The sequence below is a fragment of the Lathamus discolor genome, chromosome 2 (assembly GCF_037157495.1).
Source record: "Lathamus discolor isolate bLatDis1 chromosome 2, bLatDis1.hap1, whole genome shotgun sequence".
NCBI lineage: Eukaryota > Metazoa > Chordata > Aves > Psittaciformes > Psittacidae > Lathamus > Lathamus discolor.
Genome location: NC_088885.1, coordinates 75066394 through 75083060, shown reverse-complemented (window position 1 = coordinate 75083060; position 16667 = coordinate 75066394). Strand labels below are relative to the sequence as shown.

Sequence of the window (16667 nt, the reverse complement as noted above, 5' to 3'; positions counted from 1 at the left end):
AAGGTATTGGGAACATGTGAGAGTCATGGAGCCTTCCAGACAAGCTGGCAGCAGCTCTAGAAGGTGGGCATCCACACAATGCTGTTTGTTTGCTCCGATTCCAGTGAGATGAGCAACAGGACTGAAGTGCTCAGAGACCTCAAGGCAGTGAAAACCTTTTCTTGCCCTGGAGACAGTGTACTCTTCAGTTCCCTTCTATTTCAGAAAACTAGCTTGTCCCAGGGTGAAGGATACCCCAGTCTGATATAGGACACTTGGGTCTGGTGATACTTCATCTCTTCCCATCCACTTTCCTGCCCTCTGGACTAGGAGGCAAGGCTGAACTGCACTGAAATCCAGCAAGCTCCTGCTGTGTGAATGCCCACTGACAGCTAAATGCTCATTTGTGTAACTTCCAGTTAAGCTCTGCTTTCTTCTGGGAAGAAATCACCCCCTGCTGCATCAAGGTGCAGTGCTGGAGCACACAGGCATGCAAGAAACAGCAAGAGCAAAACAACTAATTGCCCCTCTCTCCACTTTACATAGCTCAGCTTGCTTGGGCCAGAGGCATACAGCCTGCATTAAGGACCAAGAGGTAGAGCTCAGAAAGCAAAAAGCTATTAAAGCGAAAACCCATGAGGCAGATAACAGCTTGCTGCCAGACTTTTCAAAATTTAAGTGTTGATTGTTCAGAATTTATGTCTAGATTTTTCTTAAGAATGCAATTTCCTGGCACATGGTACAAGTTGCTCTAGACCTGCATGTCAGCACAACAGGCATCCTGTCGCAAAGGTTATTATGGAACTATTGAATGTTTTCATGCCAAATTTGTCCAAATTAAACCGAGGGGAATGGAAATATTTTCCCTGGATAGGTGGTAGTTGCATTAGGTGGATTTGTTTGTAAGGAGAATAAAAGTTAAAGCTAAATATAAAAGCAGATATATCATAATATTGTCCGAGAACTTGAATAACATGTCATTCAGCCTGCGTGCTGTGGAAAGAACATGAAGGTCAAGTCTAAAATAAGATCAGTGACTGTTTGACAATAGAAACATGTAGGAGGTAGAACAGGAGAATTTTCCACATTTTTTTAAAAGACTTTTTTTTTTTTTTCCAAAAAACATTCTTGCCTCCCTTGCAATGTGTCTGATGCAAAACCCTGTTAACTTCATGCAAAACATACTGCTGAATTCAGCATGCTTTTGATCATCCCCCTAGCAAACCTGCATTAGTCATTTGTGCCAACTGCTTACTTTTTGCATTACGCTCAGTTGGGAAAATGAAAGAAGGCTGCTCTGTCGCATCTTTGGTTTTAGAGAGTTTCACTTTCTGCTTCAGCCCTCTCATCCTGCTTCCCTGGAAGTCAGAGAGTTCAGTTAGGCTCGTTACCTCTTAAAGGTAAGCGCATCTGGGTTCGCAGCACTGGGGAGCTAGCAGAATCCCCAGCAAGAGGAAAAAAAAACAACAAACCACTACTTTGAAGTACTTCATAAAATTCAAAGCATTCCTTTTTAATTTTGTTCGCCACTAAAACCTAAGGTGAAGATACAATGTCGGGGATTTGCCTTTTCCAAAAGTGTAACCAAGGTGGGGATTCCAGCCGTTGCCCTGCACTGGGCTAACACAGCCCTTGGCAAGTCTTGCAGGAGAAACAGGGAACTCACAACCCCAGCCTTGACAGAGTCATCCCATGTGCTCTAGTTTTACTTCAGTCAGTGATGTCGGAGGTACATTTCTCTTTCCTCTCCCATACTCACTTTAATAGAGTTACAGCCACCTCCCAGTAAAAGGTGTTACAAAAGGAGCCTTGCAAATGCCCTAAGCCCCCTTCTCAACAATCCCACTGACAAAATGCCATGACTTCAAAGCAAAGGCAGAGAGAAACTAGCCCAAGGCCAAGGTCTGAAGGCAGCTGCCCCACCTTTCCCCCTGAGCTGTAGCAGACAGCCCATGCAGTTTATGGAGCTGATGTTAAAACATGCATTGCCAGCAAGTCGCTCTGCAGGAAGACTCTCAGGGCTTCCAGAAGGAAGGGTCTGGGGCAGAGGAGGGATATATGGGAGTACAGCATCCTCTCCATAGCTCCCCCAGCCTATCTTTGCTTTCTGGAGACTCCACATCAAAGCTCAGGAGAATAAGGGTTGCCAGCTGCCCTTTGGCCATCCTTTTGCCACTGAGCATTCCTATATTTCAAGCGGGAGCTGATGTCAAAATGAGCCATGTGGTGCTTTCTTATTTCTCAAGAACAAAGATGCCTCTCTGGAGCAGCAGAGGGCAGAGGGAGAGAAGGAAGTAGTCTGCAAGGTCTCTGTCCAGGGGAGGATGTGTCTCCTCTGAGAAACATCTGATAAGGCTGCAGGAGAGGTAGAGCAAGAAGCCAGCGCCTTGTAGCCCACCAGCCTTGCTGGGGGGTCACAAGGGCCGCCAGACACAGCCTGGCCAAGAGCCTGCTGTGGAGCAGGGAGGCTGCAGGGACAGGTCCTGCTTGGGTCCATGCTTCCTAGCCCCCTTCCGCCTGACCTCCAAACCCTGGGGCAGATACAGCCAAAATTAGTATCACACTGAGGGCTGGCACGCGATGTCTTTGACTCTAATGATCCCACTGGGAATGCAGTATTGTTCTGGCCTTATTAACAATAATTTGCGTGTTGTCTAATGGCCCTGGGAGGAAAAAAGTAGAAATAAAAAGGGTGGCAGGCCCTGAGGGAGGAGAAGAGGAAATGGGAGTGCTGCCATTTTCTTTCGAAAACTAGCAAAATAGAAAAGCTGAGTTTCTGACAGAGCCAGAGGTAAAACTAGTCATTGCAAAATTATTTAATATCTAACTTAATCATCGAGCCTTCATCACTCCAGGGCAGGGTTTTGAGAACCTGGGCCATTTTGGCTACGCTGAAGAGGTCTTGTCAACCAGCCTAGTCGGGATGATTATTTTAGCAGGACCCCAAGTCTCTCCCAAGGCGCTGGTGACAGCAGCCTTTCATGATGAGGAGCTGCTCTCAACAAAAGGGTCTGAACTACAGAGACAAGGGATGTCTACACACCACCTTTTTCCATCATACTTGGAGCCTTACGTGTAAAGAACAGTCAGTAACACCAAGCTGCCACAATTCCAATCTTTCATTTCCTTCTTTTTGAGAGAGAAGTTTCTACAGGGATCAAAGAGTCTTCAAAACCAAACAAGCTGGCTGTCCATCCCTTCCAAGAGAACAGGTAGTTTATTTCAGCTGTCAGCGACTGCAAACCAAACAGCTCCTCTCTCACTGCCAGTTTTAGCTCTAGGCCAGTTATTAAAATTAAACAGTTTCGTTTGTGAGAATGATGTATTTTTGTCTGCAGGGGGAGAAAGAAAGGAGGCAGAGAGGGGGAAAAAAGAGAGCAGGCTTTCTGAAACAAACCCTAAGCCCATTTACACAGCCTAACAGCATGCCAGTGCTGCCTCTTCCGTCAGCCCATTAAACTGCCACAGAGGTCCCTGCTCGCAAGACGTACTACCATGTCCCAAGCATCCTTCTTGCTAGGTTGGGAAAATAAAATAATAAAATTAAAAGGGCAGAAAATTCCAACTGCTTGAAAAATAAATACAAACAACCAGCTTCAACAGATGCAAAAACAGGTACAAAGAGATGCCTTGACAGGCTTCCCCACCACTCGTGCCACCCAGGCTGGAGAGCAGAGCAGGGAGCTGCCCCTCTCATGGTGTCACCCCTGGGGCTGAGGCACAGCTTTACTGGACAAACCTAAACAGCCTGATGTCCCACCAGGACTAGCTTCCAGAAACGCACTGTGGTCCTGGTGGGACAACACTATCCCTGGCCCACACAGGCATTGTCAGAGCGGCGTTTGTAGCATCCCAGGCCAGGTTCCCCTTACAGCAAGGACAGCTAGGGAAGCTGAGGAGCATCCTCAAGGCAAAACCCAAGGCAGCCTCCCTCCAGTTTTCCATCACTGCACAGACATGCCCAATCATCCACTACAACCAAGGCTTTGTACAGCACTTTACAGATCCCTTTTTGGGTCTGCCCACATGCTCACTCTATACGAGGCTGGATACTGCTGGTTTTAATGTCCATACTTGAAAAAAAATAGCTACTGACTATAACCGGGCAAGGATTTCACACATTCAGTCCCGAGCCAAATACGTGAATTTTCTACTGCAGGAATTTTCTACTGCAGACAGCCATGAGCTACTGCAGAAGCTTGAACAGACTCCAGGCCAGCTCATTTACTTGCAGCCTTGATTGCCACCTGACATTTTGAGTGACCGGTTTTATTTCCTCCCTTGCCGGTGTGCCCCGCTGCCATCCTCCAGCCCCACTAGGAGGAAAGTCTTTTCCCTGCCCAGGCTTCATGGCAGCACTGCTATTTATGGCAGATCTTGGCAATGGAACAGGGCAGGCTGGAACCTGAAAATAACACAGGTGTAAGGCCTCCTTTTTGGTTATATTCGAGACCTTCTGCAGCAGATCGCGGATTCGATATTTAGACAGCGTGATTTACTGTGATTTGCCAGATGATTTCAGGAGAGGGGCTTTGGGTATGTCTACTTGAACTAAAATCTGCAAATATTTGGAGCATGATGTAGGATTTGCTTCTGTTATGAACAAGGAGTTTTTAGGTTTTTTAATGTAGTTTTTACTTGAGCTATGCATACATTCTTCAGAAGTTAACAGGTTTTACTAATGTACAACATTGATCAGCTTATTCTGATAATGGAAATGCCAACTCATTTACTGCTGTATTCAAATTTGTCTTTGAATTGTTTTTCATTCTTCTTTCTCTAAGAAAAAAAAGATTAGAAATAGGGTCTTCTATTGCATTTTATAATATATGGTTTGAACATGTGATAAATATTCCTAAGAAAGGAGCTCTTTCCTTTAGAGACAAAGCTGGCAATAGTTATTCCATCACGAAGACATGCTAGAGGATCGTCCCAAACCACAGAGGGAGGCATTTCAGCAGCCTCCTGTCCAAGGCCTTATCCTGACTTTCCAGTGACTCTTGCAAGTCTCTCCAGAGCACACAACAGGAATTTCATCTCCTAAGCTTCAGTTCAGTAAGCCAGTTAAAAGTAAATTCAACCTCATGGTCAAGCCCGAAGACTTGATTACTAATTCCTTTTCCTAAAAAAGTTTTGAATTTGCTTTTTCTGCCTGTATCTGAACACTCAATGAAGTTTGCGAATGGAAGCAAATGAATACATGTGTATGAAGATGCTTCTTACAGGTGCATGTAATAGAGCTTATTGCTCCTTCTCCTAAAGTGCCACAGACAGCTTTTACATATGGTGTGAACAGAAAAGGAAGGACAATTTCCTTCTTGAAACCCCCGATGAACTGTGCTGGTACATAAAGGAAAAAACCACCATTGCCATTTGCCATTTTCTCAGACTGTTAACCCTTTTCCTAAATAAAAACTAGAAATCAGCTCCTGAAACTGATCTATCACAAACCTTGCTTAACACATCTAAACAGTGGAGCTGAACAAATTTAATCCTAATTTCCATTTAACTTTTTCTTTCTTTCTCCTCTTTCCACTCAGGTCTCACCCCCGGGTAGTTTCACAATCTGTCTCACTTTGTTCTTTCCCAGGCTAGCAAGCTCCAGCAATGACAAAATGTAATGCTACAGAAATGAATTTTATTCTAAGCCCCAAATTACAATGACAGACATTTTGCTCAATACTGGACCCTGTATGACTTCTTTTTTCTTACAAAAAAACCATCAGCCCAACTCATGCTAGCATGGTGGGCAATGATACTAACAGGAATACTGATTTCATATCTGGTTAACTGAAAAAGAGAGATATTAATGATTTGTCCCACATCCTATTATGTACTCAGTACTAGAGCCAAGAAGAGGAAGTTAAGTTTTGACTCTCAGCTGCTTTCTCGAACAACTGTGTGACAGCCTCTTTCAAGCACTATGTGGGAAAAATGGGGCCTTTGCTTTCTGATATTGGCCCACGTACATAAATTACTCATTGAAGTACCCCAAAAACCACTGAGTTGCCTTGTCAGTCAACAAAATGGAATCATCCTTTTTATACTTCAATAAAATAAAATAGCAGTAAAATGATGTATGTGGTGAAGGATACTGACTGTTTCTTTCACTAAATGTGGCAGTTCATAACAGATGTTCAAGAAGCACAGGAGTATATTCAGTGACGTGGGTGCTCTTAGCAACACAACAAGCACATTTACAATTACCTTTACAAAGCACATGCAGAAAAAAGGAGTTTTCCCCGGATGGATGAGACAGGCAGATCCATCCCAGTATCCACAGCCACCAACCAGCACCTGGTGCTCTGGGGGAGAAGCAGTGTAAAAGAGAATTGCATTCCTTGGAGAAAGGTCTACCCTCAGCACCTGGTTATCTCATTTCAGCAGCTGATGTTAAATTTACCCCAAGGTGTGTATGTATGCTCTTTCAAGCAACCTTATTCAAACATAAGCATAGATGGGTTTTGTACATTTATAAATCCCTAAACCTTTTCTGAATGCAGCCTGGTACTTCCACTCACAGCTCTCCCATGAAAACAGCTCCCAAGGGTTAATCATGCATTGCAGAAAAGGCTGTGTTTCTCTATTAATTGAAAACCTGTATTTTCCATTTGATCTTATTTTTCTTGCCGCACGTACAAAGTAAACATAACTACAACTGTCCAATCAAGTGCTTCTTGCTGTTCCTATTGAAAACCAGTGACAACACTTTCTAAAATCAGATTTGTTTTCTTATTCATTAACTGTAAAATCCAGAAACCTGAAAGGAACTTTCCAGTGAGGGCTATTCAGCAAAATCTATCAATATACAATAATAACGACAGCAAACTAACATTAGGATAAAATAACAGAAAATAAATTCCAGACTTCTAGATACATTTGGAAAAGTTATCCGGTTTCATAGTCTTTTAGGAGCCAAACAAATAAAGAAAAAAGAAGAAAAAAAAAAAAAACCCCAAACCCATCAGATTGTTAATGAGACTGAATGCCAGAGTAAAATAAAAATCCCTCAAATCTGTCATCGGCGTTCATGTTTGCCAAGAAGGCCTGGATGTTACCCTGCTGGGGAAGAGAAGATTTATGGCACTGCACACCTTCGTCCATCCTATTATTATATATGAAATGGAAAATAAAACAGGCCAGTACTGCCCTCAGAAATAACCAGTATTTTGCTGCCACCGGGTAACAAGTGCTGTTATTATTATCACTAAACCAGCAGGAGAGCAGTCACGAGGTGCTCATAAATAAATGATTTTAAAAAACCCAACAAATCAAACAGGCCGGGCTCCATCCTACCAAGGACAAGAAGGAAAATAGAACAGGTCAGGGAGGAAGGTGGGAAGGGCCAGACCTGGCACACACCACAGCTGATGGCCGGGCAGCAGCACCTAGGGCCACATCCGGCACCCAGTGCCTGGTGCCAGCAGTGGTGATGGGAAGGAAAGGCCTGCAGAAAGGTGGGGATCACCAGCCCTCCATGAAGCAGAAGGGCAAAACAAGCAAAGAACAAGGCGCCCACCAAATACAATCGTATCTGGGAATGGAGGGGGAAGCATGCCTCACCATCGTGCCATGGGGTGCATGGCCATGTGCTCACCTCTGCCCAGCCACAGCCTTCACCATAACCCCAACAGACAACAGGGATGGCAATGCAACCGCCAAAACATAGAAATTCACTTTGCCACAAGAGAGTTGTTATTTAATTGATCTATCATGCTGGTTTTTAGCTACAGCTGCTCAACTGCCAAAACTGCTGACCTGCTTTGGGGCTGCCCAGACCCCAGGCTGGGAGCCAGCACTCGCAGCCTCGCTGGCAGCCCCAGGGTGCTAAAACACTGCGGGCTAGCCCAGTGAGGCGGCTGTAGAGTGAGAAGAGTGACAAGGACGCAGCCAGATTGCTGGCAGCTCATGTTAGTGAGCAGAGCGGCATATGGAGAGCCACCATCCACCTCCCTCCACCATCCCAGGTCCAACCCACTGAAAGATGGCCCTGTCATCAAGGACACCTGTATCGGGCATGAGGGCTTAATGTTTGCTGGTGCTGCAGGACAAAGTTCCTGTGTTGCCTTAGGAAGCCCAGGCCCTGGTATCTGGCTGCTGAGAAAATGCTTCTGCTCCACATGCAATTTCACACATCACTGCGCAGGTCTTGTGATTCTCCAGCTAGAGCCATGCTCTGCCATCAGAGAAACACTTGTGCCTCAGCAGAAAAATTCAACTGGATTTTCTTCGTGGATTACTGACTCCAAATTTCAAGCTACATACTCAAAAAATTAAGCTACTTACTGCCCAGCAGAGCTAATGCAGCTGCTCGGGAGAGGCCCGTGTTAATGCAGGCACAGAACTAACTTCTTTCTCAATATTGAAAGTAAAGTAAAACTTTTAATAGGATTGATGTTTGAACTTTACGGTTCTTTGTAAGATCAAGGCAAATGACATCATCTCTATAACCAAGACCCCTGGTTCTGAAATTTTAAAGGTCACGGTCACTCTTTTTTTTTCCTCTTGTTTTTTTTCCAAGTAAAAAAAAAAAGATGGTATTTCTGAGAAAATACACAACCCAAAGTTGCTGCACGTCACAGAGAAAGCTATTACAAATGAAAGGGACTAGAAAACCACACCCATTTTCTCTTTCTGCCCTAGCTCTTCTCCTCCTTGCTTCAGCACAGGTCCTCTACAGAATTGATTTTTTGCTCTCCAGCAACAGCAAGAAGAAAAATATTTTGATAATATTTTGAGAATTCGATTATAAACCCACAAAGCCACAAAAACTGGCAAAGGACCCAGAAGGTGTAACACTTGAAACTACCAATTCATTTATTTAACTGAGCAGATTTCAGATAGTTTCCTTTTACCAGTCAAACAGTGACTTGGGGTTAGCCCCACTGGGGATTGAGTCGTTACAAGGCCACATGTCACCGGTAGAAACTCAAAGTGCCTCTGCTCCAGCATGGGGCATCCGGCTCCAACCAAGACACCGTCACATCCCGCGCAAGTGAGAGGCTTTTGCCCAGGGCTTGCAATAGGAGGAAGGTGCTGTGCAGGTGGATGTCTGGCTGAGCTGCTGGGAGAGTAGTTCCAGAGCCTGAAAGGGATGAGGTTTCGGTCAGTGTCCCACACACAAGCACAGGGAGGCCCCACCATCACACTGATATCCATGCACTGTCCTGGAGGCAGAAGCATTTGCCATCCCTAACCTTCACACAGGGGCTCTGGACCGTTGCGGGGCATAGCGACTCTCCACACTTCCTCTCCAAGGCATGCTACCGAGCAAAGAAGAATTAATGATTTACTAGGAAAAAAAAAAAGGAAAAGAGGAAACAGTGATTAGGGCAGCCAACCCAGGAGAAGGGAAACGTGGGGTCTAGCGGCTGATCCAAGACGCATTTATTCACTTGGCTGTAGACAGCCACCTGAGAAAAAGGACTGTGGGAATTAGACACCCCGGTTCTTCCTTCACCAAAGGAAATCTCACCCCTGCAAAAGGAGGAAGAGCCCTGCTGCCAAAGCGGAGGACACCTCAGCAACACCAGCAGCCATCCGGCAGGTGAAGCCTCCTGAGATGTCAGAGATGAGGGTGCATACACCCCTGCCAGGCTGGAGAAGGTCTTGTAGGCAAACCTCCTGTTACCTAAGGAAAGGCCTCGACCAAGGAGCCACCAGGAAAAGCAGGGGCTTCTTTCTCCCTCACTGTGTTTGCGTATGAGGATGGTATGTGAGGTACAGTGGCCAGGCCAGAGGATGCCTGCCGGCTCTGGGACATGGAGGTTCTTGGGAACAGTGTTCCCTACAGTGTGCCAAGTGGCTTCCCCTCTCTCAGGCAGGAGCAGCTTCCAGCTGGCTTGGGCAAGAAGCAAAGAGAAGCCAGGGGCTTCTGCCACCATTCTGGCTAGGCAGGCACTCAGAGGATGCAAGCACTTGTCTTTCACCTATGGTCCACTTCAGACATTTAAATCCTTCCCCACGTCTGGCCATAACTCTCAAACACAACAAAGAACCACAATAAAAGAACAGAATTGGATGAAAACAGCACATTCCTGGTTCAAATGTAAATATTGTAATTTTAAACAATGCCTTTTCTGGCTGAATTTTCAACACAATGCTGCTTCTCTCACCTGGGCTTCTTTACATTCTTTACATCAAAAATGTACTTGTCTACACGTACATTATAGTGCCTGTGTCTCCTATGGCTCTCACGCTTTTGCTTCTTCTGGAACAGCTCAGGGAGGAAGCCATACGTTGGACTAGAAGCATCCAGAGCTGAGCGTAACTCCCACATACATTAGGTTGCGTATCCAAAGAGGGAAGCCATCACTGCAAGACCAACCCAGTTATTTCCCCTGCTCCGGCTGCATCACTTCACTGTTCCCTATGTCAAAGTCAAAAGTCGCCAAGTGCAACAGCCTGCTGCCAAGCCTGTCCTTCTGCAGCTCAAACACCAGCCTCTAAAACAAGAAATGAAGCCATTAAGTTGTCAGTCAGAAAGCATACATCATACCAAGTACCATGAAATTGCAGAGATGAGCTGGTTCTCCTCTTATTTCTTTTGTAACACAATTAAGATGTTATCAGGCCAAAGTACAATATTGCGGTATCCTGGCCTATGTGAAAATCTTTGAAAGCTGCATTTATTTGCTACCAGAACCGCAAGTTAATAATACAGCTTCAGTGCAGGTAGTCCCCACATGTTGCTAACAAACCCATGACGCTGTGTATTGTAAGGGTATTAACATTTCCCAGACACCATTAACAGGAATGTCTAGTGCCTAAAAGTTATACTGCAGCAGCTATATCCCCTTCCAACCTGCCCCTGGATATGCTTCTTTCCTTCTTTGTTTTCCTTGGAATCCAAATTTACTTGGAAAGAATTCACGTCCTGGAAATACATTGCCAACTTACGGAACCAATTCAAACCAAACAGATAAATAAGAAAGAAATGCTGACCAAACTTCAGGCCCGAGTATAAGACACAGGCCCATAAAAGAGGCCCAAAGCACATGCTGTCCAACTTACTCACTGTATAACACATGCTCATGACTAACTCCGATGCTCTCCTCTCTACTACTATACAACTTCTAATAAACTTTCCACTCCACAACATACCAGGGAGCTACAACATAAAGGAGAAGACTACAACAGCCGGTGCTCCTGCTTGTTATGGCAGCCTGTGTGACAGGGAGATCTCACAGGCAGCTGCACTGAAGTCCTACAAAGCCTCACCTCCTACAAGGTGATCAGTTACTTTGGAAGAACCACTTACGATGCTTTAGTAAGGTTCATACATGGGGAATGGTGCAAGTGCCAAGCTGAAGATCGAGTGCATATATTAAAGCATCCTTTCCCACTGACAGATCCCAAAAGCTAGAAAAAGAAAGAAAGATCGAAATTTACTACCCGAATGCCATTCTATTTCTTCCATCTGAAGAGAGGATCCTAAAAGCTGTGTTTGCAGCTTCACGTTAGTCTTTGGCTCTTTGTAATCAGCTGGAATTTTGTCTATGTTTAATAATCCCATGGTACAAAGGTACCAGACAGTTCCCAGACAGACAGGCAAAAGCCACCATGGGGTAGTATTTTGCACATCTTCTTCCATGTGTACATTACAAATAACACGTGGCAGTAAATGGCATCACATGCATCCAAACTCGGGAGCTTTTGTTTATAGGAAACCTCAATAAACAGCTAAACTGCTATCGATAAGAAGCATCTTTTCCTTTTAAAGGCAGTCAGTGCTTACAGTCCGAGTTTCTTGCATTTCTAACTGTCGAGAAACAGCTCCAGCACTCGCCTCATCTGGCCAATCACGCCTGGTAACACCTGTCTTTTCACATTCTCGGGTTTATTCATTATTTATGTTTCTCTTTACACAATACACCCGCAGGACAATACATCTCCAGCATGCTTACGGATTTCATCCAAAGCTCACTGGAGTCAACAGAATGACTTCACTGGCTCTGGAGCGAACCAAGGGCCCCAGCTCCACAAACGGGCTTCCAGCCTGAGGAGGGACTTACGCACAAGTTAGGCATCCCAGCCCAGAAGTGCAATCGCAAAATCCCTAACCCTTTAGCTGCTCAGCTTTTAACCAGCCAAGGTCTCCAAAAGCCTCAACTCTTTGCAGATTCTTTTCCCCCCACTTATCTGTTTCATGGAAAAAGAAATCCCAACAAAACACTGACAAACCCTCTGCACTGATCCATGAAACAGGAGATCAGGAGATAGGTCTGCCTCTTCCAAGTGTGGTCCTAACCACTAAGCACTTGGAGTCACTCTGTGTGTGTGTCTGTATATATATGCATATTTGTATACACATATTTGTATGTCTGTATATAAATACACGGGGGGACACACGCACGCACACACATTTTTTGCTCTCCCTTCTGGCCCCTGAACCCTGAATTTTGTTCTCCTTGGTGGGAGCAGGGGAAAGCAGGAGAACACTCCTGCCTCCAACATGACAAGCAACCAGGGGTCTGCAGCACTCCTCAGGGGGTTTCCTGGGGAGGGTTTTCAATGGGGATTCCTGGGATTCCCATTTCAATGGGGAGCCTTACTCCCTCCATTACAGCAGCAAGTAGATGTCCTCTGGATCCCCAGACACATACATCTGTTAGTCAGGCACACTCAGCAGTAGGTAGCAGCCTCTTTGTTTTTTAACAGAGGTGGTCAATGCAGGTGGCATGTTACTTGGCCTGACAGTGCCTTCACAAGGGACCCAAGGCTAAAAACTGAGTTGAGTAATGCATCACTAACACCAGGCTTTCAAACCATGTTAACTGGGAAACACACACATTCCTTCATACACCCCTCTTAAAGGTGCGCTGTGCAACTGAAGCAGCCCTCAGTATTTCACAGTGGACGGGACCTGGAATTGCCGGTGTCCTACCTAGCCAACCTCCATTTCCAAGTGACTTATGCCGGCTCTCAGAATATACATAAAGTTTCTTCTTCAGTATAACTTTCCCCATTTCTTCCTCCAATGCCTTAATATCATAAACTTTACAGGTACAGCAGGCTTGGCTTGCTGGAGAGCAGCTGGGACCACATTTTGTTACAGTGTATCAATTAGTACAAGAAAAAAGGAAAGCACTACCCTTCCAATTTCCACGCGGTTATTCATCCAGTAAAGAGAGATAGCGAAAGGAGAGGCTTCTGATTGACTACCAGCGTAAAAGCTGTCCATTTTCCACACATGGAAACCCTCCCTTTCTGGACGATGCTGAAGCCAGCCCTTGCCAGAGCTCATCTCTACCCCAGAAACACAGCCACCCATTGGATCATGACAAACGCCCGTTTTCCAGAAGAATCCCATGGACACAGCTCCCAGCATCTTTGTTTCATCTCAAGACAAAGACAGATTTTTACACTAAACATATCCTACAGCATGAAACCCCACTCCAGTTGCAACCGCAGCTGCAGACACCAGCACTGATGGCCACCTGCCCGCCTGCAGCACCGAGATCCTGTGTTTGCCGCCTGGCACGTCACTCGGAATGGGCAGGGATGCTGGCAGGCACACACACGGTCCCCACTGCCCCATGCCTGGGACCTGACACGATGCGCCTGCACCCAACAGCGGGACAGGTGCCTCTGCTGCACCTTCCCACCCTGCTGCAGGACCCTGCCTTGGCCGGGCGAGGGTGGACAGAGGTAGGAGAGTGGAGCGTGACGAAGAGAGTGCCTCTCATCCTTTTCAGTCTCCCGAGATGCAACTGCTTCCCCCATCCCTAACCACTGTAACCCCATAGCGAGGTGAAACTCAACAGCTGGCAAAAGGCCTATGCTGCTTCGGCACACACCAGTGTGGATGCTCCCCAGGGAAACCTTTTGGTCACCCCAACAGAAGTGCAACCCCCAGGGTACTGCCCACCCTGGAGCCCACCGGCCACAGGCCCGAGTCGGGAGGAAGAACAAGCAATTGGGGGACGTACCCAGCCTCCGTTGTCCTGGATCCAGTTGTGCAGGTGCCGGTTCAGGTACTCGGTCATCCAGGCGGCGATGCTGCCTACAAGGGTAGACATCTCCCGGTTGACGCTCTCCACGCACATGACGCCGCCGAACTCGAAGAAGGCCACGATCCTGCCCCAGTTAACCCCATCTCGGAACAGCTCCTCCACCACCGCCACGAAGCGGCCCCTGGCCGTGAAGGGCGTCAGGTGCAGCTGGCCGGACATTTGGGCAAAGTCCCTCTGGTAGCGGCGGGAAAACTCGTCCCCTGCCTGGCGCAGGGCGAGGTGGACGACCTGGGGCACGGGGCTCAGCCCCTCGGCCAGGGGCACGTGGCTAGCAGCAGCCGAGCCGGGGGGCTCGGGGTGCGGAGATACCAGCCCAGTGTGATCAGAGGAAGTCCCAGCAGCAGCAGCAACCGCAGGAGCAGCAGCAGCAGGAGGAGAGAGACCCGGAGGCAGGGGTGCCCTGTCCTCACCCAGTAGTGCCCAGTCGTATCCCCGCTGCGAGAGTTTATAGTGGATGTACTTCAGCACTATCTCCCGGTTATCGTAGCCTCTTCTCCCCGGATGAGCCATAATTCCCAAGAGGAAGCAACAAGAGGGAGGGAGAGAGGAAGAAGAGGAGCAGGATAAACCCAAACAAGAAGCCAACAATAATAAAATTAATAACACCCCCAAAAAATTATTATAATCCAGTTACTGTATCGGGCACGGTTTCATTCATGGTGGTGTGGGGGAGTTCTTGGAGGTACTTTTGTCTTCTCAGTGTTTCCTCCTCGGTTTGAGATGCACGGTATAAATAGGGATTAAAATGCTGTAAGTACTTTACTTCCAGGTGCACATTTACTACTTATTACAAATTTACTTTAGGACCATCTCCTCCTCGGTGTTGAAATGCATCTTAAAAAGCATAATACGGACTCAAGATCAGGTGCATTCTCCCCTCGGTGCTGAACTACACGGACACGAAGGAGCGGACGAACACGCACCGTAAAAGCTGCAATTCAATCCGATTTGCTAAACAGCCTCGGATGGACGTTAATCCAACGCACTTTAGGCTAGAAACCTCAACGCTACTTTTTGTTAAGTTACACAAACTAAATTTCCTCTGTAAAGTACTTACTTGGACTATAAATACGTTCCTCTGTCATGTTTCCTCTAGGAAAAAAAATAGCAACAACAGAACCCAAACATCGCAAGTGTTCAGAAACATTAAGTTCTGGCTGCTCTGATGCTTCAAGTCACCAAGGGGACGGGAAAGGGACACACAAAAATATCTCTCTCTAGGATTTCAAATGCTTTTTCCCAGACTCCTGCTTAACAGCCATCTCCAAAGATGTGTCAAGGCTCAGAAAATCCCGCCTCGCAGCCCGGGAAGGCGAACAACCCCAAAGAGATGGAAAATCCTGGAGACCAGATGAATTGCATTTGCATCCAAGCTCGTGCAGAAGAAGTGCTCCGTTTTTCCCTCCAGTGCAACGTACAGACATACGCATTTACGTAGTTTCATTCAGACACCGATCGCAGGAGAGCCCGGTGCTTCCACACACACGCACGCACGCACCAAAAAAAAAAAATAAAAATAAAAATAAAAAGAATTATGTATTTAGGAAATCAATTCTTTTTCACAAGAAAGAGCGTGAAAAAAAACATAATGAAAAACGAAAATAAAAATGGAGAAAAAATTGCTTTTGACTGTGGCTCCGGGGCGAAGTGCCATTTGCCGAGCGAGCAGCTTTGTACCGGAGGAGGAAGAGCCCCTGGCGCTGCCGAGGAGGGGCGCGGACGGGCCGCGTGTACGGTGTGACCGGTGCCGATGGGGACCGCGGCCCCGGCGCCGCTGCCCGCCCGCCCGCCCGCCCGCCCGCGCACCCCGCCGGCTCCGGGCGGCTCCTCCGGGCGCTCCGCGCTGCTGCTGCCGGCGGCGGCGGCGGCGGCGGCTCCGGCCGGCTCCGGGCGGCGGCGTCTCCGAGCGGCGGCGGCGGGCGCGGGCGGGGAGCTCTCCCGGCGGCGGCGGGGAGCGGAGCGGAGGGGCGGGCGCAGGGGGAGGCGGGGAGGAGCGGAGCCCGAGGGGGAGGCTCTGGCTGCGGCTGCGGCTCCGGCGCCGGCCCCGCGCAGCGCAGCCGGGCGCGGTGGCTCGCTAGAGCCCCGCCTCACGCTTCATTCAAGAACAGGGGGAAATGCGGAGGGGGCGGCTGCGAGCAGCCCCGCGCAGAGCCGGACCGCCCTCCAGCGCGCCGCGGGCCTGGGGCCGGCAGCGGGGCGGCGCGGAGGGCCGGCAGCGGGCGGACCGGGCCACCGGCGGCGCGGAGGAAGCCGGCCCTCCGCGGAGGGAGCGCGACCCTCTGCGGGCCTCTGCCGCCCCGCGCGGGGGCTGCTGCAGCTGCGCGGGTCCACATACGTAAATAAATAATAGATTAATAATAGTAATAATAATAACTATTATTATTATTAATAGTAATTTTTACAAAGAAGAATGGCCCGCTGTAGGCGGGGAGGGGTCGCAGACGGGGGGGGGCTGCCCCGGCAGCAGCCGCTGCGCGGCAGCGGAGCCCTTGCGGGGCTGGGGACCGGGGACCAGGGACAGGCTGGGCCCCGCAGGTGACCTCCCGGCTTGTGGTGTTCCCCCCACACCTGCTCCAAGCACAGGCCGTGCCCGTGGGGCAGGAGGGGAGTTGGACCCCGTCTGCAGTGCTGTGTTCAGCGCTGGGGCCCCCAACACAAGGAGGCTGCAATGAT

General features: G+C 48.0%; 1 protein-coding gene across 3 annotated transcripts in view; it reads right to left on the bottom strand.

Annotated features, from left to right (window-relative positions):
- Positions 1 to 15771, bottom strand: part of BCL2 (BCL2 apoptosis regulator) — a 116082-nt gene extending 100311 nt beyond the window's left edge. For 2 of the 3 annotated variants that reach the window (XM_065667500.1, XM_065667502.1), the window contains exon 1: positions 13911 to 15771. In XM_065667500.1, the coding sequence (XP_065523572.1) occupies positions 13911 to 14504 (594 nt within the window). In that variant the 5' untranslated portion in view covers positions 14505 to 15771. Of the gene's footprint in view, positions 1 to 9915; positions 10425 to 13910 lie in introns of those variants that run through there. The other variant, XM_065667501.1, reaches the window with a different exon arrangement.
- Between the last annotated feature and the right edge of the window lie 896 nt (positions 15772 to 16667).